Source organism: Serinus canaria, chromosome 1 (genome assembly GCF_022539315.1).
Source record: "Serinus canaria isolate serCan28SL12 chromosome 1, serCan2020, whole genome shotgun sequence".
NCBI classification, from domain to species: domain Eukaryota; kingdom Metazoa; phylum Chordata; class Aves; order Passeriformes; family Fringillidae; genus Serinus; species Serinus canaria.
The window spans coordinates 21,451,907-21,477,321 of record NC_066313.1 but is presented as its reverse complement, the minus strand read 5'-3'; the positions used below and the strand labels follow the sequence as shown (position 1 = coordinate 21,477,321).

Sequence of the window (25,415 nt, the reverse complement as noted above, 5' to 3'; positions counted from 1 at the left end):
CAGCTCTTCCCGATGGCTCCTCGTCCCTCGTGTGGGGAAATTCCTGCTCGTGGCCTGCCTGAGCCTTCCCGGCACTGTGTCCTCTCCTCCTGTCGCTGTTTCCCTGGGAGAAGAGGCTGATCCCCACCTGGCTGCACCCTCCTTTCTAGTTCTTTCTGTTTCTCTTGATTGCTTTTAAAAAATGGTGACATGACACCCTGGCTGAATAACTCGAGGAAACACCAAGTAAGGGGGGGGGGGGGGGGTCAGGAAAAATTGCAAAAATTGGCAACACTGGCCCCAAGCTGGCCATTTCCCTCCATCCTGGTACCCAAAACCACGGTAGTTACAAGAGGATTCTTAGAAGTGGTTAACAATTACCATGGCTGAGAGACCAGCCCACCCAGTCTTGGTTTTAAAAAACTCCAAACGAGCAAATATTCAGAAGAAAACCCAGAAACATCTGAGGCTTTCACACCTCTGAGGACTTCTGGGGAACTATCCTGCCCATGTCCTCCGCCAAACAGCCTGGGAGCATTTTTGCAGCCAGGTTAGCAGCTAGGATGCAAAGGTGAAAGCGGTCGTAGGAGAAACTTCTTGGGTTTGATGCAACATTAATTTTTTAATTTAAAAAAAATCAGAAATTACATTTAATTTAAGCAATTTCTCTCTGTATGCCCCACTTTCCGGAACATGAAGCTGTCTCACCACCACCTCATAACGTTACTTTCTACAAAGGCATATTTTGGGGTCTGTCTGGGATTAATCCTGGACTCCAAAATACTTGACATATTTATCAGTGACTTGAAAGAAAGCAGAGTATTGCTGATAAAGCTCACAGATGACACGAGGGAAGGGTAAATAATGACATGGAGAAGGCACTGGGACAGGGTGACCTGATCGTGTTGCAGCTGGGGCAAGCAAACATGCATTTCAATAAGGTCATCGATGAACTCATTAATTTAAAAGCAAAGACTGGAGTCTATACTTACCTGACATAACATTTTATCCTGGGAAATGAAAAATGAAAAGGAAAAATGTCGGTGAAGTACCAACTACCAAGAAGTGCCCCTCCCCGCCAAAAAGCCCCAACTTTCCTGTAACCTCAGATGCACAAACTAAGAAATCACAAGGAGGAAAGACGTGGTATCACATCTAGAATTGCTGCTGACTTTGAAATAGCATGTCTAGTTTTGATACGTTGACAAAGTAGAGATAAACCTGAAAAGGGATATGAAAATCACTGAGGAATTAGAAAATCTCTCTCAATGAAATATATCACAGAAGGTCAGTCAATTTTATTTATAGAAGAGGAGTTTTATATTTAATGAGTTCATTTATTGAACTAAGGACTTACATGACCATAAAATATGTGTAGTAGCAATAAGGAAGAAAAAAAATCAGGAACTTCTTTCTGTATACCTGGAAAAGCTATCAAAACTTGAAGCCAGAAAACATTAAAAGAAAAAATATTCAACAAAACCCCTGTGTATTCTAAGCTGTGGTAAAAGCAGAGTCTGAACCATTTACTCTAAAGTGCAGTGAATTATCTAACACTGGCACATCTTCAGTTTTTCTCCTAAAAGATCTAATTTCATAAAAATGAAAATTAATTCTGAAAAGCTTTGCAGCCACTGCTACATCCATTATTAAATTAGGCTACAGTGACCTCTTCTTTTTCCTTGATCTGCCCTGATCAATGTGAAATGTGCAGCTGCTCAAAAGCATCCGGAACAGAGATGTATTTTCATTTTATTTACTTATAATCAAATACTCTCTACAGACTTCATCTGGATTCTTTTTGCTGGAAAAATACCCTTCTATATACTAAGAATAAGCCAATAAAAACATTACAAGTGAATGCACGGGGTCATTCCTTGTCAACAACTATCCTTTTTCTTTTTTCTCTTCCTTTCACACCTCCTCCATGTGCCTCTGCAGAACTGCTGGTTGATCTGTTTAGTTACAAAACAGGATCAGTTGAGAAGGTTTTAAAAGAAAAAGTTTACAAGCACAAAGGGAATAATGCTGAGAGAATAATGCTGAGGGCTATGGCATAAATGCTGTTCCTGCTTTTTGAAAAAGTATCTGTGCTAGCAGACCTGGATCACAAGCATTACTGACCTCTCAGGCAGAGAGTTTAACATCAGAGTGCTGCAAACAAAACAAACAAAACAAAACCCCAATATGTTGCAAAAAATAAATTGTTTAGTACAAAATGTCTGTAATTTTGGTTCTCACAATCTAAGGAAATAAGTCAGCATTTGTAAAAGGTGGCACTGTCTGTATTAAATGAAGCTGATATGGGATGAAAAAAGAACAAAACCTTCTTAATATATCAAATTTACATCAGGAGTTATTGATTCAGACCTGAAAATATATTCAAAAGTCTGCCTGTTTTTTCCAAAACTACAAGTTAATTTACAAGATGCTACCTCCCACAAGAAATATTCTCTTTGCAATAATAAAAAGGGCAATTTTAGTTACCATCTATGAGCATTTTACACAGCCTGAGTGAGTAGAAAATCCTCTGATTCCCCTCAGACCTCTCTATGCAGTTTGCCTGGTTTTATTTCTGCCTTCTTTATTTTTCTTTAATATTTTTGTGACACAGGACACAGTAGTATAATTTTCACAGACAGAAAACCTTCTAGATGTGCTTCTCCCAAATACCATGAATAGCACTGGGGCATTATAATGATACTCATCCTCTATGTCAGTGGTCTCCACACCTTTTTATCGTGTACCTTGTCAGTAAAAACTTTTTGAGCAGGCACTCCTAATAATGTAAATATTTTTTTTTAAGTATATACATGTACTACCACAACAATATATAATGTACCTTATAAAACATCCACAAAAATATAAATTAAAAAAGGATGAGATAAATGGCAAGAAACAATAATTAATATTTAAAAAGTAAGTGTACAAAAATATTTTCTTCTTGCACTGCATTTTTTAGACCGCTGCTCTCAGCATGAAACTATTTCAGTCCTTCCTGATGCATTGCCTCAGTGGCCACAATTTTACCTGAATAGGTTCCACCCTTTCCTATTTGTTGAGGGATGAAACTTCCATTGGTTAGCCTTCATGTGGCTAACCAATGGAAGTTTCTGAGCATGCCTTTAACTAGCCATAGCATAATAGGACAGTTTCAGCCAATTTAGTGTAGGCTTTTTGATTTTTTTCGTTTTTTAATTAGGTCTGTTTCTTACATGGTTTTTTAAGTAAAATCATTCAGAAACAACTATACTTTGTTTTACAGCCAAATGAACCTCTGTCCTTCTCAGCATTTATCACTATTAATAATTTACAGATATGTAGCTTATTTTATCTAGATGACTGTGCTTATATAAAAGTGCATATACCAGCTGGAATAAAATTACATTTAAACTATCAGTAAAACAGAGGGTGTAAAACAACAACAACAACAAAAAGAACAAAAAAATAAACCCACACCTTGCTACCTGAAATGCTTCAATTGCAGAAATTTGTAAGGGGGAGGTGGTGTATGTAACAAAGAAAATCAGCAACATTGCCTACTTCCTGTGCAGATCTTTTCCCCACAAATTGTGTGACTGCCTACCACAATACATGTATCACAGGCAGTGCAGAACCATGAACAAAGACATGAAAGCTTTTCCCTTGCTGCTGGTGGAAATAGCTCTGCATTCCTGTGAGGAAGATTTGAGGAATGATGCAAACTCTGACCTGGCAGATCTCACAGGTGCATTTTAGAGAGGCAGAACTGTCGGAGAAACACACAGCCTAAGGCAGATCTGGCCAAATGCAGGGCCACCATCACAGTACCTGCTCTGAATGTCCGGTTACAAAAGTTAAGTTGGTTCTCAGGTTCAAAACTACTCAGAACCCAGAAGCTTCATTTTTTTTCAGAGCTGCATCAAGGGCTGGACAAGATAGGTATCCCAGGCTGAAGAACATACACCTGAGCCAAACCAGTAGCTGGTTGCTTCAGCAGAGAATTTTTTTTGGAGAAACGGTTTACATGTATCTGGTGAAGCCTGGGAGGAGGAAAATGCTGTGAAAATACTGGAGTAGGATGAGGAGAGGATGGAGTCCCTCCTCCTGAGCTTTCTGGAATATCTTTGCAGGAGTGTTAGGAGAGAAATTTCCATGTACTCAGTATTTTTGATAGCTTGGCACTGTCTCAGGAAAAAGAGATGTGGGAAGAGTAAGACCTTACATGATTCCCTAAGTGAATCACTATCACATAAAAACACCCCAGACTACTGACAAATATGCCTGCTGCTGCTCCACCCAGATAATTATAGATCACTTTATTATTCATAAGACTGCTTTAGATTATCTTCACAACTCTTCTGTCCTGATAAGAAAATGTCACATGTGGAAGAGCATTCAAGAAATACCCAGCAAATTCAGTAGAGTTGAGTTGGTCCCTGTTGGAAAAGTTTTACTATTTAATTTTTTATTTTAGTGAGTAAGGCTATTAATCTAAAGGGAGACAACATAGTGAGGAACCACAAACACAGGAATACACAGACATAAAAGTATCTTTATGATGCCTGTAAGCTTTTTTAAGTTACTCATTTTTTTGTTTGCTCTGAGACAGAGAGGGAAGGAGTGAATTTCAAGGAGTATGAAGTAATGTGCAATGGAGGGAAGAGAAATTTGTGTCTGATTTCTAAAGCTTGCAACCGCTTGTAAGCTGCTACATTCTAACTGCAGAGTAAAATATTATGTAGATCCACCTTCGCAAGAGAGGCAAAAAAAGTGTAGAATTGACTGTAGGGTTCAGCTGGTCTCCTGCCCTAGTACTAAAGGAAGAGAATGCCTCTATTTCCGTGTGCTTCTTGGAAAAAAACCAAAACTAAACTAAACTAAAACACATTCCTTGAAGCAGCAATAAGCAAAGATCACATAAAATTCACCTCTGCACTGAATTCATCAACCATTGTTTTTGTCAAGTGTATTCTACGTGGGCAGTTTTACACAAGTCTTGGCTGAAAACTCTGTGTATTCTTTGTACTTTTCAGATGGTGAGAGGATGATTTTTAGCCTGTGTTTTCTTGCAGGTTTACACTTGATGTCACTTGCATGCAAATTGCAATGACCTAAACGCAATCTGATTCTAAGAATTTTAGGAGTTTGGTTCTGTGCTTCCTTCTCCCAGCTTTGCCAGGGAAGAAATAAGCTGGCACACAAATCCATACTGTAACTGACCACTGACAAGTCTCTCATACAGAAAAAGACTCACAGCAACAGTACTTACTCACTATAATCACCACAGAAGAGACTTTTACATTTCACTGAAAATAAGAATTGTGTTTTAGGCAATCAGGTGCAGGAGGTTAGTTCTAGAATAACAACAAGGCCTTTTACAAATCTGTGGAGGTTTTTTTTTTTACTCTGAACAGAGGCTCTGCCTCTTGCTTAGAAGAGAATATAATGATTTTTAGGGTGAATGCTTACAACCCAGTTTGATATAGCAGGAAGATGATTTTTAGCCTGTTATTCATTACAGATTCACATTTACTTCTGTGCCATACAAATCAATAATCTTAGCCGTGGTGTTTTTATACACCTTGAGCCTTTTTCAGAGTTATGGCTGAATTACACTCACTAACTTAATGCTTACACATTCCATGAAAATAGTCAGCTGGAGTCCACTAGTGCCCTACAGCTAGGAAGGCAGTTGTGTATAAGTGGGTACTTATTAGTTATCAGCATATCAGCATATCAGATGAGCCAGTGCCCACCTAAATTCTCTTCCATCCAGCAGCCAGTCATTTTACAGCAGCTTCTGCTTTTCCAGGTGCCTGGAAGTCTACCAGGCAGCTGCTGCACAGGAGCACATAACCTGAGCACTGGGAGAGTGAATCTGAGTGCATCCAGAGTGCTCTGGAGGGATCAACTCGCTGTGCACACTATTTAGAGTTGCTCTTTGCATGTGGAGACAGATACAGATGCAACCTGTCTGCCCAGGGATGGAGGACACACCAGAAGGTGATTTCTTCAAAGTTCTGAGAATCCTGTAGGTCTGCCTGGACTGTGAATGTGCTGGCGGAAGGGAGAAGAAGGAGAAAATGAATTTATTTTTAGAAGAGAGGAAGGATGATGAAGACCAATAGTGCAGGTTTCAAATTAGTATGCACTGACAAAGCTGCAATGAGTTTAGTAGTTTTAAAAATGAGAATTTCTGTTTGATTTATGCTGAAAGGGCTGTCTGTAAGGTAAGTCACAGCTGGAGCAATACTGATACTGCAAATGAAAGATGAAGGAAATCAGAGCTCGTTAAGACAAGTGAGCACTGTTTATAAGAACAGCCCAAGAGCCACGCAGGCTGCGCAGCCAGAAGGAGAAGGAACAAACCACTGCTCTAGAGTCCAGGACTGTGGCTGATGATAAAGCCTATGTGGGGGATGGGAGCATCAAATCAAGTTTCAAATTACAGAAGAATGTACAAAAAATTGGAACATTATTCTCGAAGTTTCTGATACATTCCTTAAGTTGGGTGTGGAAAGTCCAGGCCTAGGGTAATTGGCGGGGCTGCAGGGCAGGAGGGGGGCACTGGCAGGGCAGCCAAGAACCTGGGACTGATAAAGAACAACCAGCTACAGGGCAGAATGTATATAGGAGTTTTAAATGTTTTTCCCTATATATATTCATATGAGAGAATTGCTTTCAAACAGAAAGCAACAATCATAAAGAGTCAAGTAAAGTAAAAACCTCCAAGCCTCAGGAAAGTCAGACTTGCCCTGACAAGCAATTTATACAAAATGTTTTGAATGTAGATAAAGGTTGGGGCACCTGAATTCACTGTTCTCGGGTTTCTTTTAAGCTGGTACAATCTCAAATTTCTTCAAACTACCAATATACTTTCCTAAAAACCAAAAAGTTCAGAATCTCAAAAACTACCTTCCCTCCACCTGAAGGAAAAGCAAAACCTGAAGCTGGAAAATGCAAAAGGGAGATAGAATCAGTAAAACTAAACCTGATTTTTAAAAAAGCCACCATGCATTTATTCTGAAGGCAGGGTTTTGACTCATCAGATACTCTTGTTGCTTGTTCGTTGCCTTTGCAGTTGGTTAAAAGCGTACAAATTACCTCCCCACAAAAACCGCTTTTCTCCTCCTCCCAGCTCTCCCCCTCCTCCCTGCTCACTGATAAAATATTTTTAAAGAAGACCTGGAAGGGCACGGTAGGGGAAGCTCAGAGCCTCTCTCAGAGAGAGGATGAGGACAGCTGGGACAGAAATGGAACTCACCCCACTGTCATCCATGGCTACAGTCACCTTCAACTACGACTACTACTACGATGACCAGTGCCAGCACCAGCACCTGCAACATATGTCTACTTTCCTGCCTATCCTTTATAGCGCCGTCTTCCTGGTGGGCATTGTTGGCAACTCAGTCCTGATAGCAGCCTTGATCTTCAAGCGGCGGGTCCGGAGGCTGATTGACATCTTTATCATCAACCTCGCTATGTCTGACTTCATCTTCCTCATCACACTGCCTTTCTGGGTGGACATGGAGGTGTCGGACGAGAGCTGGAGGGTAGGATCTTTCCTCTGCAAAGCTAGTTCCTATGTCATCTCAGTCAACATGTACTGCAGCATCCTGCTCCTCACCTGCATGAGTGCTGACCGGTACCTTGCTATCATGCACCCCTCTGTCGCACGACGGATCAGGACAAGATCCTATTTTGGAGCACTCTGCATCTCTGTCTGGGTATTGTCCTGCTGCTTAGGGATGCCAACCCTTTTGTCCAGAGAACTGAAGATGCAATATGGAAAGACTTACTGCACAGACAAAGCCATGACAGAAGTCAAACAGATCATGTCGCTGATGCTTTTAATCCTGGCCTTCTTCTTCCCTCTGTTTAGTATCTTAACCTTTTACTGCTCCATCACCAAGAGACTCTGTGTGCACTATCAGAAGGCTGGGAAACGTGATAAGAAACTGAGAAAATCCATCAAGATTGTCTTCATTGTAGTGGCAGCTTTTGTTGTCTCCTGGGTCCCTTACAACCTTTTCAAGCTTATGGCCACCCTTTTGCGTCTCCTAAAGCAGCCCGACTGTTTTTCTGGCACGGTTGCCCAGCTGGGCATGAAGGTGAGCAGCCCTTTTGCTTTTGCCAATAGCTGTGCCAACCCTTTCATTTACTTTTTCTTTGACAACTACATCCGGAGAGCCATGCTCCAGTGCCTGTGCCCACGGGTGAAAAGGAGCAGCAACAGCTCTGATACCCTGGACAGCCACCTGAGCCATTCCTTATCCAATTTTGTGGCAGGGGAGTATGCCACCAGGAAGAGGAAGCGCTCTGTGTCCCTCTGACTGTGAGCTTGGACTGTGGAGAAAGGAACTTCTTCCCCCAAAGATGGCAGGAAAAAAAAAGGAGAAACAACAGACAGGTGCAAGTGTAATGCAACCACTGCTTCAGGTAGGAGGGATATTGCTTCCTTTTAAATGCAGGTAGATGGAAACAACTACAGAATTGCTTCACAGGGATTGCTGTGGCAATGCATGGTGTGAATGTGAAACCATCATACCAAGAAATAGCTACAAATGCTCATGCTGGAACCCCACTACAAGTGCTACAAACTACAGAGAAGAACCATATGATTCAGTCAAGGCCTCTCCAAAACAAGGTTTGAACTTATGCCTACACAGGTTTTTATTCTGTGCAAGAAAAGGAACCCAGGTGTTTCTTTCTGGTTCCTAGCTTGCCCACAAGTAATGTGCAATGTCTTCAAACCAACCTGATAAATTTTGGGTTTTTGGAGGTTTTTTGAACTTAAAAATCCAATATTTCAATGAATTTGTGTGTTACCAGTTCTCATAACTCGATCTTGTGCATTTTAAGTCTCAGCTTCTTATTACAGCATTAAATCTTTGGGTTTAATTGTAATAATGAAAGTGCTTAGCCCCTCGAATTTTAGAAAAAAACAGAATTTGAAGGCAGAGAGACCAGGAGACAAGCAAAACCTTGCACTTAACCTTTCTCTTAAAGAAAACAAGACCAACAAAAGCACACTTGTGCTTTTTAAGACTTTTTTGAGGACCTGATACAATTTCTGATTGCTTGGGTCAGAACTCAAGAGTCACTGCCTTCTACTAAGGAGTGATTTCTAGAGTGAAAGGTTACACACCTGCAAACCTGCTTAAAGGCTTCAAAGGGAAGACAGCTATGTCAGCTAACACAGCTCATGAAAAAACTGGACAGTAGAGGAAAAAAACCCTGGAGACTGGACAATGGAAGTGGCATCCCTCTGATGTGTACATTCACTATGGCTTTTCACTCCTCTGTATTTTCTAAACGACTGTAAATGGGAATAACTCTTTTGAGTGTTACAAATAAATCCTGGTATTTGCATTTTGCATTGAACCTTGTTGAACAGTTGAGCTGTTTAATGTCTGCAGAGAAACAAGAGCAGATCTCACGCAAGGGCAGTGCAAACCCAGAAACCTGCAAACCCTGCCCAGCTCCCCAGCCAGTTCCACACTGGACCACTGGCTAGCAGAGCAGGTGGAGAGCTGGCTCTGCAGGTTCAGGGGAGGCAGAAGTGTCTTTCAGCAATTGCTGGTGGCAGAGTGCTCTCTGGCACACAGTGGGATACTAAAACGAGGGTATCACTGAGACACACAAGCTTTTTGCTCTCCCCTCCCTTCACTGCATGCCTTTGTTTCCTCCCTCACTACCTCTTCTAAAAGGTTTTGGTTTTTTTCCTCCACATGACAGGCTTTCCCTCCCACCCCCACCTAACTGCCAAACTCCTTTTTCAGGCTTACAGCTGCATGAAGGGCATCAACTCTTCCCAGACCTGCCAGTGTTTGAGAATGAGGCCAGTGTCAGTTCCAATCTTAAACTTATAAGGTTTTAAATTTAATTGTAGTGACCTTCAGAAACTGCTGTCTCTCCTCAATCTCTTATCTTCTTTCTATCATTACAAGTGTATAACAAGAGACCCTTTTTTTTTGGGGAAAAAAATAAGCCTAAGATTTGCCTTTCAACTAAGATATGATTTTTATTGTAGAAAAAACCAATAAGTCAGACTTGTTCATTATTTCCTCGGTCCCCGCTGAAAGCACTACAATACTTCGGAATATAGCCAATCCATAAGACTTTAAATAATTCTAGTTAGAGCTGTTGGATTCTTTCCTTCTTTTTTTTTAATACTTCAAAACACCAGATCAAATTGGAAAAATTACTGAGGAGATCCACCAAGATCTCATGCCTAAAGATTTAGTTTCTGGAAAATAACAAATAAACTTGATAAATATTGTCAGGCTTGAGGAGAATCATGTATAAATGCCACAGGAAATGCTCCACATGAGCAAAGAATTAAAATATATGAGACAATTATTTCAGCAAAGGAAAACTTGCCAGTTTCTTTCAGTCTTTTACCCAAATTAGCATAATTTATTTTCTTGTGAACTGCAGATCATTTGGCACTTTCAATACATGGTAAATATTATTTTCAATTTTTTTTTTTTATTTAAAGAAAAGACAACCTATACTTGAATAGCTTTACCTCAGGAACTTTTAATATTCCATATTAACATTTATTATTTGTTTGTTGGCACTTACATATCTTGGGATGATACCAAAATTATTGTGATTGAAAGTATTTAATGTGGTAAACTTGAATAATTAACAGGATGCTTATTTTCTCCATGTTAAAAGAATTGAATGACAGTAAATTGGTTTGCTATGTAAAATGGAAATAGTGCAATTCTGATATGACACTTGCCAAAGACCTTAGCAAGTAATTTGCATTGGGCTTTTTCCCCACACAACATTTATTGTTTTAAAATAAATCCAGTATGACTGCAGCTAATAAATAGGGTTTGGCCTTTTGTAATCTAACTTCTGCTTTCGTAGTCATGAAAAAGTAGCAAAGCATTGCTAGAAAACCTGTCAGTGAATCGGGATGGAAACATTCATCTGCCCATTCCACAAACATTTTCATTATTTCAGAGATGCTTTTATATTGCCTTAGAATTAAATCAGGACCCTTTGCGGTTTTTAATGAAAACAACTACACCACCAGTACCACCCCCAGTCTAGAGGTTGGTGTGCATTTTCTTGAGGTGTGCACAATCAAAGCTGAAGTGCCTTTTCTTCTTCATATAAATCAGGATCCTGTTAGATATGTCTCTTGGTCTCCATTTTGGCTTGAATGAATCAGAAATTTTCAGAAATAAAGTATTTCATTTCAGCACAAAGAAAAATTGTACCCAGACCTGATGCTTGCTTAAATAGGCAAAGAATTTTTGCAACCTTAATTTCAGCAGCAGATGTGCTAACACCAACAACTGCTCCACTGCTAAATGGAACTTCAAGTTGCAGAAGATTGAGGAAAAAGTCACACAGGGAATAGCCTCAGACCAAGAATAAGCAGGGCAAACTTGCAGCCCTCAAAACAAGAAAAGTGGTGTAGACACGGTGTCGACTGACCCTCCACAAGTAGTGCAGTGAAGATTGGCTCTTGGAAGCCAAGAGGAGAACTTCCACTGACTTAGATGCATCCAGATTTCATCTGCACCTTCTTGTGCTGGCTCCTTTAGACTGGTGGGAAGAAAAGCCCTCGCAGCCTGTCTGTGCCTCAGGTTTCTAATAGGGTGGACTACAAAAAGAATATTTCCTGACTTTGTAAAATGTTGCAATGATATATATGAGGTTTTCTCCTCAGGTGCTTGCAGAGCATATTGTACAAAGAGATGTCAGCTCGTGGGTGGGGACACTTACACATATTCCTAACAGATAGACCGTTACTACTGGAATACTAATTTGTTATCCCTGCAGGATCACTTCTGCTCTTGAGGTCAGCAGGAACTTGTGAGTAGATTTGCAAACTGATTTGAGTACAAATCATTATGTGTCCCAAAATGTCTAACTGAAACACTTGGACTCAATGTTCTTAAAGGTCTTTCCCAATCAAAATAATTCTATGATTCTTTTCTGGATTAAAAGGCTTCACCCAGTTAAGGAGAACATTTTGCAGCAAATGAAGAACAGAAAGCAGACACCCACAATCCTGCAATGGAAAATCCATCACCTCAGGCTGTTTACCAAATATGTCAGCATTCTGCATATTGTCAGAGAAAGGGATCAGGTCATGAAGAGGAGCAAAGAAAGAGCTACCTAAATCCACAACGGATGGAAACTGGCAATGAGTTAAATGGCCTCAGAAGTAATTACAATGCTACCTAATGTCACCCACAGAAGTGGCTGGGAACCTCTAGAAAATCAGAAAGGGTCCACGGTATCTCATCTAACATTTTAATATTGTACCATAAAGCCTGCAATTATCGCACTCTAGGTCTCAATAACAACCCAAACAGCTGCTCGGTTTGCAGGTGCAGGTGTTCAGTACACTGCTGGAGTCTTGCTGCAGGTGAGAGGAGGTTTTGGAATAGACCAGTCTCACTAAATGACAGAGGGGTTTTGGCCCCAGGCATCTGGGCAGCTAAGACTTGAGCTCATAATGAAGTTAAAGATTGCAAAATATAGGAGATATAAAAGCAAGTGGATTAAAAACCAACAGCCTTCAAGAAGAAAGGCAGTCTTCCACCTCTGAGCTGGTAAAAAATTGCTGCCCAAACTGAGGCTGTGTTCATTTTTTATTTTTTTTAAAATATGAGTTGAAAAGTAGGGGCTTTTTTGCCAATTCACGTCACTTATCTTTCTGAACAGATTGCAGCAGCTTTGGAAACTGAGGCCACTTTGGTTTGAGAGCCAACATGATCAATATCAATCATCCAAATAATGCATTGTGACCAAAATATATATTTTCAACTTCAAAACAGTTTCATTATTAGTAAGAGACCACATTCTTAGTCAGAATCTCCCACTAAATCTAATAAGTGAGTTTATAATAACATCCTCTGCTGTTTACTTCTCACATTTTCTAGAGTACATGGGATTTTACAAGAGGCAACTCAGCAACAGATCTCAAAAAAGAAAAGGCAAATGTTTCTATTGAATTTTGGACTAAATTTAGCTGCTTTGGGGACTAGAGTAGGTCACAGAGAAGGTAAGGTGAGAATCCTATCTCAAAGAATATGCTTCCCACAAGGTAAATTCAGAGGCTTTCATTTGTATTAGCACTGATATCAAGAAAAGGTGACTACTCCCTTTCTAAAAAGCAGATCCTTCAAAAGCAAAGTGGATTCAAGAGTATCAGGAAATAACAGGATGCATCCAAAAGTTACTAGTCAATTCTGGAAAAAAAAGCTAAAAAAGCCAACCTTCTTTTACTGTGCAATGGAGTTCCCAGAATCTGATGCCCTCTTTCTTTCTCCATTGATAAAATTAGTTATTATGAATATAAAAGATCAGCTGTTTCTCAAAGAATGCCCTTTCTTTAACCCTCAACTTGAGGCGAAGAAAACCAGACTGTGAAACTGTGAGGCATCTGCTCAGAGAATGAAACTTGGTCAGTGGTTTTAAAATCCATCAAAATTTTCAGTCTAGCTTTAAAACTGTTACACAAAATGTCCAAAAAGTCAAACTTGAAATGCAAAGAGCAGCTTTTGCACTGAGAAACACCATGGACAATTAAATACAGCACAAATGTTTGCCATATATGGTACCATGCACCTGACTTGACCACTCATGTGACTTCCCTCTGTTCACTGCCTAAACAACTGCTTGACTTACAACCACCATTTCCCCTGTCACCCACTCCCCTGTCAGCCTCTGGGAACCACAGAAACTTCTACCCATGCCTCACACAGAGAAAACATGCAAGCCATTACAAAAAAAAAAAAAGAAAAAAAGAACATTTTAAAAAAAAGAAAAGAGAGAATACAGCAGGTGCGTATTTGCTTTTGCCTGTGTTTGAAGCTGTGGGAGTTACCCACCATGGGTACAATCACGCTGCCTAAAAGGTGTTGCAAGTAAGAGTAGAAGGCTGGCAGCTTTCAAGAGACACAGATACATTCAGAAACCTCTGCTCTCCTCATAACCAGCCAGGACACTGTGGATAGAAAGGTGCTGAGAAGCAAAGAGGGCCACAAATGCACTGAGAAGTGCAGTGGTGCGCCCAAAACCTCAGGTCTAGATGGGGTGTCAGACGTTATGAAATCTAGTCAAAGAACATGGTACTTCTGACCACTTAGGAACACAACCAAGTAATTTAAAAACTTTTTCAAGATGTCTCACCAGAAGAGAGAGAAAGGCTTTGGAAAAATCTAGAGCTAGAGAAGAGAATAAACCTTGAGCAACCCTTATAATCCCCCAGCTTCCAGGAGTCGCGTTTTGGCAACCTCATTGAGGGTGCCGTGACACACACTTCTGCACAGCCACTCAAGAGGCTGCAACCTTCCTGAAGCTATCAAAAATGTCTAAAATCCCTGCTGATTCATAAAGGTGAGGTAACTCTCCTACCCTTCTAATTTTTAAGTACTGGTGCAACTAGACTGATGATGCTTATTAGTCCTTATTTCCACTGTTGTCCAAATAAGTAATTACTGTCAGTATGGAAACTGCAGGTTTTATTGAAAATCAACTGGAATTTTGTATGACTAACTTCAAGAAAGCTGGGGTTTTGCTGGCTGAGAAGACTAATAGCCTAACTCATAAACTACCTACCCAACACTGAACCCAGGTGGATTAGTGTTTCTCCTAGAATTCATGCTAATGACTCATCTCCAAAAGCTCTGAAGACCCATGAAATTCATAATTCTGTGGCCTCACATAGAGAGAGGAGCCATCCAAATAGTGCTCCCAGCTGTGCTGCTGGACTGGGTTTCCTATGCTGCTGGCTGCACCTTCCTTAAAGTGCCTTCAAGCAACTTGGATGAAGCATAGGGCAAGGTCACAGTAATTTAGGCATCTATGTTCTCTGCTTTAGGCACCTTTGTTCCCTGCTCTTCTCTCATGACTGTAAGGACAGGATAAAACTCTGGTATTAAAACACAGCAGCTGAAGTGTCGGCTAACAGCTCCAGAATAACTACCAGGCTTTGACACAGAGTGCCTCATGTTCATGGAGCATGCATCTTCTTCCTTTTGATCTGAAAAAAGCAAGCTTCTGTTCTGACTCACGCTCTAACAAGTGCCATTACCAGCACAGCTGGAGAAGACTGCAGGCAATCATCTGGTTCACTAAAAGCACACACTTAACAGATTATTTTTCACACGTATCTGTCAAGGGTAGGTAGCTGTTCTTTATCCTCAGGACTCACAAAATTAACTGAAAATCATGAGATGCCATGCCAAATATATTCAGAGGTTCCTGTTACTTGGTTTTGAACTAGTAGGTTTACCATTTACCACAGGCTTTCCTTATACACACTGGAAGGGAAATAAACATTCCTTTAAAAGAAAAGCTGAAGGGTTTTGAGGATATAACCATCTATTAGTATCACACATAGTCAGTCCACTCAGGAAACAGCCATACTGCCACAAACCAATTTAGGTGCTTCAAAACCAGGTTTTTTATTTACTCAGTTTTTTAAGTCAGGTCTGAGATTTGCTTCATCAAGGGAGTCAGTTATAAACCCTGGTACTCTGTGGGGGAAAATGCATGGTAAGAACTGAAGTACTTTCTGCATTTGTGCTCCATATTTTGATTTTATGTGTTATGACAGGAGTCTGCAATGTCTGCATTACCTGTCAGCCCTCTATGGTGGATAGCTGCCAATGATCTGCCCAAAAAACTTCTGTAAGTGCCTACTGTTCTTGTCTTTTGATACAAGAATTTTTCTCTAGGTTTACAGATGACAATTGCCTGCACCATATTTCTAATACTGCGCATAAGCTGGCAAAAATTATTGACCTATGGTGAGTCAATTCAACAGAGAAATATTTTTTTTCCTCACTCCTTCACCCCCACAGTGAGCCCTCCTCAATAATATATGATGGAGCAAAAGGCACTTACAACTGAAGTGGAAAATTTTTAAACCTAACTGCTATTAAGAAGTCCAAAGAAGAATGGAGTTTTTCTGAACAAAGAACATTTGTGAAACACAGTTAATCAGATTGATGACTGTTTTGGATGAAGCGTTGCTTCTCAATAAAGAGTCAAGTATTACATGTCATGTATACATATGTTGATTTTATATAATAGATTTTATTTTTCTGGGGTATCAAAGTACTATTTGGAAAAATGGTTAACTCCAAATAAAATGATCATTTTCTCCCTCCAGAAAAATCTACCAGTTATTTTTACAAAATAGGACTTCTATCAAGTCAAATTTATAATTAGAATAGTAAAAGCTCATTTGAAATCTAAAAACCACAAGCCTTTTCCTGACCAGAAAAGGATTAATTAGTTACTTAGATTGCTAAAATAATTGTATGTAGCTCCAACTATTTTTGCCACCCAAAAAGAAGAAATAGGACACTTCCCATTTTCATGCTGAGCAAAGCAGCTCAGAAATATGGGCAACCTAAAAGGCTGAATTAGCCAACAGCCTCAGTGGCAGTTTAACTGACAAAAGGCAGAATTAAACTAAGGACAAAACTGCCAGTGGCCATTAAAAAGGTTTGATTTATGTGGGTTTCCTTCCTTAAAAAAAAAAGAAAACAAACAAAACCAAAAACAACAAAACAACAAAACTTGGGATTTAATTGACCACAGCTGAGAAGAGATTACTCCTGCAGGTCACACAGCCACGTTGGCTGTTTTACAGTCCTGTGCCCTCCAAGTATCAAATCCAATTTGAGTACAGCATTTGGAAGCCGCTGCTGAAGGGAAGGTTACCTGGGAGGATCTGTACTCCACTCCAAAACAGCAATCCTTCACTGACTTTTAACATCAGGCACCCCCAAGAAATGCAAGAGACAATGAAGCCTATGGAAAGAAGAGAAAATGTCACAATCAGGAAAAAATAACTGTCCTGAAGTATTTTTTCTAAGCAGAAAACTTAATCCACTTGTTTTCAAACACTGAGTCACTCACACATTTTCCCTCACATCCGAACTTTTTTTCTCTCAAGAGAACTGAGAATAAATTAGCCCCAAAACCAACATCTGAATCCATTTAACAAGGATGCTACTGTAAACCTGAAGATAGGTGAATATAAAGTGAATATAAATGATCTGTGCTCTTTACTGACACGTACAACAGCTATACTTGTAAACATATCTTCTGTTAAGATCTTCAGGAATCAGTGCATGTCATGGTTGATTGCAAATGTTCTTTAAATCATTTTCAGATACATTCCTGTATGGCAGTGAGCAGGTTAATGCTTCTCCCACGAGGCACGAGATGTACCTGATGCTGTGGTGCACATCTGAACACCACGATGTTATGGCACTGAGAAACTTTAATAAAGCAGTTTTAAAACAGACACTGTCAAAACAGTTAGCTTGGACTTATGCTGCAGTTTTCTGGGTTTTTGAATAGCAAACCCAGAAACACTTTAGGAAACATTTCACAAATAAACACATAGAGAACTGGCCTAGTCGCATATCGCCCCCAAATCTAACCATAAAGAAATCTGCAACACGGGATCATCTAACCGGGCACACCCTTTCTCCCCTACAAAAAACTATGTCTGCAAAGCACAGCGTGGTCACTGCACACCCAGATGAAAGGACACCCCACCTCTCGGGTGAGCACGCAGGTAAGCGAGCAAACACATGAGAAAAACTTTCTGTGTATTACGGAAACAACATTCAAGCCCTCCCCACCCAACGCCGGCCCAGCTGCAGCCTCTCAGCCCCAGCCCGGCCCATGCCGAAACACTCTTCCCATTCCACGGGGTCAGGCGGCCAGTAGGGGGGAATTTACCTGTCCCAGCCTCACCAAAGAGTGGGATTATGGCTGGGAAACTGGTCCTCCCTTCCTCCAGCCACTCCCGCCCGAGTCCCGCCCGACTCCCGCCTACCCGAGCATCCCCTGCCGGGCTGGGTACCCCTTGTCCTCCCCAGGCAGCTCCCGCTCCCCGAGCGTGCCTGCGCTCCCTATGCGGCGGCGGAGGCCGCGGGGGATGAGGGGACCCGGCGACATCGCGTGCGAAGCGGCGGCGGCGGCGGTGGCGCTCTGAGTCAGCGCCCGCCCTGCGGCCGGCACGGCGGGCGGGGAGCGAAAGGGAGCGGGCGCTGACTGATCCCGGCCGCCCGACCGGCACGCAAGGCTCCCGCTGTCCCGCCGAGCCCCTCCGCAGGGAGCGCTGCCCCCGCAGCCAGCCGCTGCACCCTTGTGCCCTTTTTTCCTTACTGACTTCACGCACCCGTGCACACACAGCACCCCGTTTGTGATTTTGGCGTTTACGTTAAAAATCTGGGAAAGCCTCTTTGCCAATAGCCCCTGGGGAAGGGCAGAGCCCTCAGAACTATGTCCGCTCTGGGTCTTACTGTGCTTCAAGCGTCTCATCCTGCTCCTTCCCCTCGCTGTGCCTGACCGCACGGCCCTCACCAGGGGACAAAAACTGCGGTACTGAGATGGAATGTCTGCATGTGTGTAGGTGTGAGTACCAGCCGGAAGTTTCAAATATTTTACAAGATTTTTTCCAGTCCTTGTCTTCTCAAACATCCTGCGCTGGACTTCTCTGCTGCAGAAGGACTTGGGCTGCTCGTCGGAAAGGGCAGCAACCACTTCTCAAAGCAGCACAGAGCCGAGGCCTGCGGTCCCTTAGCATTAAGTAGTGATTTTTCCAAACCCTGAAGAGAGGAGGGGAGCTAGGAAGTGTAAAAGCCATCAACAATCTGAGCCACTGAAAATGGAGTAAAGTACCCACCATGATAAATACTTTTCAAGAAAGGGTTTTTTTTGCAGAAATCATGAACACCCAAGGGGTTATTCCCCCATCTCAAAAACAACAGAAATTTGACATTTCTTATAATTTTATGTTAATTGCCTCAGTTGAACCAGTTACACCACAAGCTTTTCCAAATCTGCAAAGTGAATGATAATTACTCAACAAGAAAGTTTCTATGACTCGAATCTCGCTGAAATGAATGCTTCACTTACGAAGCCTCTCCAAGAATCTTGAAGCACTCAGTGAACTCTGTGACAGGCATCACTTGGGAAGTGATTTCTGTACATATTTTTAAAAGAAATTACAGATTAACTTGTTTATTCCACTTGAGAATTGAGAGTAGATATGAAATATTTTAACACTGAGATATAAAATGTCCCACGAATTTGCTCCAGGGTCCTTTTTGGGATAAAAATCTTTTTTCCCTCTACCTAATCCCAGCCTGAATGCTGTCTCAGCTGCTAGTTTCTGTCTTAAGGGATGCTGGTAACATCCTTTAGGGGTAGAAGTGGCAGTGGAAGGTTATCTACTTTGCTCTTCATAGCTTGCCCCACGTTGTAGATTGTACAAGAGATTAACTACCTGGAAGGTTTTCTACTTGTTTTTTTTCAAGCATAAAAATGCATAGATAACTAACTACATGGTCAGGAGCTTGAGTACAAACAAACACAGAGATCTATGGTCGGATTCTGTTTTGCCCATCTGCTAAAATCAGACATCAAACTGCTGTTCAGGATTCATCTGGCTTGGATTTTCTGGAGGTCATATTGCAAAGAATCAAAAAGATAAAATTAAGTGCACTTAACAAAATGTTGACTTTTAATGTTTTAGCACAGAATTCATACCAGCTACTGTGCTGCTCCGGCTGTGCAGTGATGCAATACAGCAACACCACTGGGTTGCATTGGTGAAGTCACACACAGGCTCAAAATGCTACATGAGGACCCCTATACTTTCCAAACTTTTTCCTAGTCTTTTTGGCAGTGCAGACAAGTAGATTGAACAGGCTGAAATGCCAATTTCCAGGACACCAAATTTTTAAGAGAATATTCAGGCTCTTTCATATACTCATGACTTTCACTCTGTCAGAAAGAAGTACTTTTGAAATGCCAGAAGAACAAGATCTATTCTGAGAAAATACAGAATGGTGACTTATTCCTTGGGACAAGAGAGAATTTAAGTTGTAGGGCTTCTCCTTTTAAGTGTCATATTTAGGGGGAAAAAAAAAGATTGAACAGACATATGGGAAACAAGCAGGAAGGAAGTCATCCCTGTAGCAAAAGAGCTAAAGGACCTGGCTTTTTCATGTGGTAAATATTCTTATCAGCAAAACATCTGCTTTTCTGAATCTCCTCCTAAATACAGGTCCATTTACGTAATACATATGCATGTTTGTTCATTGGGCCAGAGAAGCACAGACTGTCTAAGAAATATGAGCAGCAATAAATAAACCTGCAAAACATCTCTGCAGAACTGGTGAAGCCATCGGAGAAGGATGAACTTGCTGCTCTGCATGGGGACACTGATTTCATTGTGATTGCAGACGGTAAAAATGAGTTGCTGAGACAAAGAAAATGGAGAATGAGGGGATTTTATTCCAGGCAAGTGGTTAGGTGCAAACTTATAGCTGATCTGACTGATAACTAAAGAAACAAAACAAAACAACAAAAATATTTGTTTGCTTTAGCCTATGCCACAGTCTCCTATTGTGACTTCAGAAATATTGCCTACTTGCTTCTGCTTGCTTAATGAGAAAGAAAATAGATTTCTCTGTCCAGTGTGGGCATCTGGGCTGATGCAGTTACACAGGACTGATGGGGAAGTGCCAGGTCTTCATACACAGTGCCAGGCATAGGTCCCTCTAATAAACTGGTCAAGATAGTGAGAAATTTTCCACTCATTTTTCCTTTGGAAAAGCTCATTCAGTAGCCTCTCTGACTAATGAGACATACTTCCAAAGTCCAGTTTAGGTTGATGGACAGTTCAATTTACTGACACTTGTTTTCCCAAATTATCTGGAATCTTCAGACACGTGATACAGGTGCACCTATTTGCTTCCCTCCTACCCAAGGAGCACAGTCAGTTATGGCTACTCTGAAAGATGCTCAGGTAGTTCCTCCTCCACCCAAGAAAAATCTGAGCTTAGTTAAAAGTGCCTGAACACCCAGGGTTTGTTAGCATTGCCTGCAAAAACTTTTTGTGAATCACAGCTACATTCTCAGCAGAATGGGATGCCAAGGTAAGTCAGATGCCATAATGGTCAATACAAACAATAAACTTAAGGAAGTGTAACAACCAACATTTTTTTTTTATTATTAGAGGGGCAATGACCAAGGAGGAATTAATTTTCAAGATTTGGCTACAGAAGAATCTCTATATTGCCGTCCCTGTGCCCAGCTGCTTGATTTTTTTCTGGGGAGGCTTCAGCAGATGCCTTCAGCAGACGCCTTCCATCTTTTGGTCTTTGAAGGTGGGTTCCCTCTAGTGGCATTAAGAGGAGCATCGATTCTGTCTTATTGACTTATCTTGGTCCGTAGGAGGGCAGGGGGAAAGAGGACACTGGGAGGTGTTACATGCTCACATCAGGAAATGCTGACTTGTCTTCATTTGGCTAATAGCCTAGGATCCTTGTGTACCACAGGTTCTTTATTTTTTCAACCAGCTGTTCAAACATTATACTGACTTTAGTTGCTTCTTTGGCGATTCTCTGTCTGCAGGAGACAACAGAGTATGTGGTAAGACACACAAGTATGTGAGGGTAATTCCCATCTGCTGTAGTTACCACTCTGGCTGTCACCAGGAGTGCAAAGCTCCTTGGCAGTCCTAGAGGGGTTTTCCTCAGAAGACAGGAATAGGCAGTACATGTGTGCCGTGAGTTACATGAAACTGTCTCTAGGGTGATCATGCTTTTCCTTTTGTGAGGAAACTCATTCCCCTACCTTGAGCAAGACATATGCACAGCTAGAGCCAGGTCTGTGATTTGCATCAAGTGATCCTGGCACACTGAGTACTCAGCCCCTCACAGCACTGCAGCACCCTTCCAGAGGAGCTGATTTCCCACCAGCCAGCAACCTCCTCCCTCACTACCTGTCGATAAAGAGCAGTACCTGTCATCCCTGTGAACACTGTGTACAATGTGCCTCCCTGGGAAGAGCTTTCACCAGCAGACCGTATCACCTCATTCCCCCTTCCAGCACCTTGCTCCCTTGGTACATCAGGCTTTGGTTGCTGGTTAATTTCCCCTCGGATCTCCCCACAGGGATAGCTGATGAGTCTGTTCTTTCTCCCACACCTCCCTCTCCCTTTTCACACATGGCTGTTGGAGTGTTAGTACAGAGCTTTCCATACCTGGCCGCAATAACTGTTGGACTCTGGACAGTATCCAACAAGAACTGGCTGACTTTAGGGGACACCTTGTTCACAGCTTCATAGAAGTAAGATGCAATAGTCTCAGGGATGGCCAGCAACTCACGACGGTCTTTCTCAAAGATGGACTTTGACTGCACTTCTGAGAAAAAAAGCAAAACCCCATGAGGTTTCTCATGTCTCTTGTGTATCTGGTATTTTTCCCCAGCTGCAGGGGAAGAGATTTGAAATTCTGAGATTCAGAACCTCTCCCAGAATTTGCTCTCCAGCATTCAGCACCCTCTCTTCACCCAGTCATGGGTATCTAAGTCATGGACCTTCCATGGCAGAGCATTTGCACCCAATATGGGCAGTTTTCATGCCAGGTCTCTACTGACTTGTTCCACACTGCCAAGCACTGTGTATTCATGGTCTTCAACTGAATTATTTGGCTTCATTCCTACTTCATGATGCGTGAGAAACTGTAGAGCTGAGCTTTGTCTCAGACAAACAGCAAAGCTTTTCAGACTTACCGGGGAGAGTGGTGCTAAGGAGCAGAATCAGAGCTATCACCAATGCCCTGGATTGCAGCATGGTTTGAGTACCAGTTCTGCTCTCTACACAGAGAGACCTGCAGGAATCAGCATACAGTGTTTGGGTTGTTTTCAGAGAAATAAAACCTGTTGGTTAAACACCAAATTTTTGCAACAAACCTAACCAATAAATGAAGACAAAAACAGAAAGTTCATGTGCATTTCCTCTGAAGAAGTGAGGAAAAGGCAGTATAAAAATGTTGTCCTTTTCTTTGTATATTCAAAAATATCCACAATAATAACTTTCAGAGCTCTAAGAAATATGGGCAGTTTAAGCTAGTTCTTTTATATGAGATCTAAAATCCTGTTTCAGCACTGAACAAACCAGTAAAAGTGTTAGAAGTCAGAACCGATTTCCAAAATGCCTAAGTACAACTGAAAAAATCATATTGTGGGATTTCTTCATTTTATTTGTTTTGATAAATTGCTCTAAAGAACATTGTGCTAGTTAGTACATTACATACAATGATCATCTTAGTGACTCAGTGATCTGAGTACTTTCTCTTGCTTTAGTTGAGGAAAGTCCCAAGTAGCTAACTAGGTTCGCTTGTCTTTTTCACTCTGGGATTAATGCAGCAGACAGAAGCCTAAGCAGAACAAGTTCCCAAAAGAGAGTGAATGCAAAATTTAGCTTCATCTGACTTCCTTTACTTTTGTCTTTTAAAAAAGTCAGAATTTGCTACTTGGCACACTGAAAATATGAAATTACATCTAAACAAGCTTCCAAACATTCTGTATTTAAAAAGGTGTTTAGAAATTAAAATTTATATATGCCCCCAATTAGGGGGCTGCATCACTCAGAGGAACATGAATGAAACTTTGAACATAGGAATTGCAAAGGCAAAACTGGCCAGAAGTCTATTATATGTGAATGCTTTGCTAAATCCTGTACCAGGTGGTTACAAGTCAGTGTTCCATCTTATTCCTCAGTAAGGAGATTTCCATCCATTTTTATTTCCTTCTGCACAGATTACCTCCAAAAGCTACCACCCAGTTCACGAGATGTTTGCACAGTTGCTCCTTTATTACTCTTCCTTGATTTTTAATCCCAGAGCCAGTTTTTCTCCACATACACAAAAGGCAGAAATTTGCTTCCCAGGAGCATGAACAGATGCTCTTACCCGCTTTAGAACCGGCAGTCCCTGTGGCGAAGGCACCTGGGAAAAGGTTATGTATCTCCCAACACTGAAACTCTGAAACTCCCACCATGGGTTTGACCCTCCTATGAGTGTCTTACGGATTATCCGTCACTCAGCTTCAGAGCACGTGACCCCAGGTACTCCCACACCCTCCTCTATTTCAGCACCATTCCTGGCTATGGAGCGTGAGAAGGGCTCACACTTTGGTTCACAGTAGGAGATGAGGCAATCTCCACTCACTTGTCTATGAGCCAGATAGACCAGTCACAAAGTCCAAACCACCCAGCACAGAGTTCAGCTCTTACCTGTTCTGCTTTCTCTCTTTCTCAGGCTGAGGTAGGTGCTCATCTGAGACCCCGGCATTTATGCAGAGCTAATATAGTGTTAGCAAGGGGTCAAAGGTCTGCTTTGTTTCCCCATTTGCTCTTTTGCAAGCATGCTCAGTGGGACAGGCAAGAAGCTGTGGAGGACTCTGGACCTGTTATTGAGATTTGGCAATGGAGGGTCAATCTGACCTGAGCCCAAGAGATGTGAAAGGCAGCTTCTGGGTCACTGAGCCCCCTACTTTTGCAAGCAACCATGTCATAGAGGCCCCTTTCATAAACTGACCAAACTCACATTAATAGCAGCTAGAGCTGGGCTAAATTTTGCTCCCACTCTTCCTGTGCTCTAACCCCACTGCTCTGACTGTTGGCACTTACCTGCAGCTGTTACACCAGTTTCCTCTCCTTTTACAGCAAATGCATTAACCAAATGGTGCACAGTGGTGCGCACTCCTCTCACGCTTCTTTCCCTGTGCACAGGCTGACTAGATGAGAATACACCTGACACAGCTGTCAAAACTATGGGTTGGACTCGATGATCTTTACAGTCTCTTCCAACCTAGTCATTCTGTGAATTCCGTGAACTTACCAGGAGGAACATCTAGCTATGGGATTCCCAGCCCAAGATACACAAAGCTGTTAAGAGTGGATCCTGAGTGGCACAAAAAATTATCATGGGGTTGGAACATGTCTCCCATGGGGAAAGGCTGAAAGAACTGGGGCTTCAGTCTGGAGAAAAGGCTGCAGGGAGATCTTATTGCAGCTTTTCAATACTTAGAGGGTTCTTATCAGAAACACTAAGACTTGACCAAGGCTTGTATTGACAGGAGAAAGAGAAACAGGTTTAAATTGAAAGTGGGTAAATTTAGATGGGATGGAAGGAAGAATTCTTTGAGGGTAGTGAGACACTGGAACAGGTTGTTCAGAGAAGTTGTGGACACTGGAAGTACTCAAGGCCAGGCTGGATGGGACTTTGAGCAATGTGGTCTAGTGGAAGGTATCCCTGCTAAGGCGGGGGCAGGGTGGTTGAGATGATCTTGTAAGGTCCCTTCCAATGCAAACCATTCTTAAGATTCTATGGTAACATCTCCTGAGACTCCCTAGTCCCAGTCAGAAAGTGGCTGCATTGCTGCTGTAGGGAATGTTTTCCCATAGCTCATGTTCCACATGCCCCTTGGGTCTCCAGTAGGTCCTGTCACCAGTGTTTGGCACATGTAGACAGGGGCAAGAGACAGAAAGGCTGCAACACAACTACAAAGGGCATCAGCTGGGGGAATGGAAGGACAGAAATTAAGCCTACTGTGTGAGACCAAACAGATTTCCATTCTTATGTTGACCATTT

At 41.8% G+C, this 25,415-nt stretch overlaps 2 protein-coding genes and 1 long non-coding RNA gene across 4 annotated transcripts; 1 reads left to right on the top strand and 2 right to left on the bottom strand.

Moving 5' to 3' along the window:
* Window position 1: 1 nt before the first annotated feature.
* On the bottom strand, window positions 2–17,937 carry LOC127059720 (uncharacterized). Its single transcript, XR_007777808.1, has 4 exons — window positions 17,801–17,937; window positions 16,672–16,761; window positions 972–989; window positions 2–171 (listed from the first exon to the last, which is right to left on the bottom strand). It is a non-coding gene; the product is annotated as an uncharacterized LOC127059720 (long non-coding RNA).
* GPR15 (G protein-coupled receptor 15) lies at window positions 6,580–9,319 on the top strand. The gene has a single exon (XM_009102544.4). It carries the CDS (start codon window positions 7,194–7,196, stop codon window positions 8,292–8,294), a length of 1,101 nt encoding a protein of 366 aa, XP_009100792.1. The 5' UTR covers window positions 6,580–7,193; the 3' UTR covers window positions 8,295–9,319.
* A 3,014-nt stretch (window positions 17,938–20,951) lies between the features above and the next one.
* On the bottom strand, window positions 20,952–24,143 carry LOC103827082 (apovitellenin-1-like). Of its 2 annotated transcripts, none has more exons than XM_009102543.3 (4): window positions 24,056–24,143; window positions 22,552–22,649; window positions 22,022–22,181; window positions 20,952–21,384 (listed from the first exon to the last, which is right to left on the bottom strand). In XM_009102543.3, the coding sequence occupies exons 2-4, from the start codon at window positions 22,610–22,612 to the stop codon at window positions 21,285–21,287; spliced, it is 321 nt and encodes a 106-aa protein (XP_009100791.1). In that variant the 5' UTR covers window positions 22,613–22,649; window positions 24,056–24,143; the 3' UTR covers window positions 20,952–21,284. The 2 variants fall into 2 exon arrangements, with proteins under 2 accessions (XP_009100791.1, XP_018764633.1); XM_018909088.2 differs by having other exon boundaries at window positions 22,552–22,698; window positions 24,056–24,122.
* Between the last annotated feature and the right edge of the window lie 1,272 nt (window positions 24,144–25,415).

Excerpts from the sequence above, each read along its gene's own strand:
- GPR15 (XM_009102544.4), top strand. The coding sequence starts at position 7,194 with ATGAGGACAGCTGGGACAGAAATGGAACTCACCCCACTGTCATCCATG.
- LOC103827082 (XM_018909088.2), bottom strand. The coding sequence starts at position 24,113 with ATGCCGGGGTCTCAGATGAGCACCTACCTCAGCCTGAGAAAGAGAGAA. Across the intron at positions 22,699-24,055 it reads AAAGAGAGAAAGCAGAACAG|GTTTTATTTCTCTGAAAACA; the intron begins GTAAGAGCTGAA and ends TTTAACCAACAG. Across the intron at positions 22,182-22,551 it reads CCTTAGCACCACTCTCCCCG|AAGTGCAGTCAAAGTCCATC; the intron begins GTAAGTCTGAAA and ends TTTTTTTCTCAG.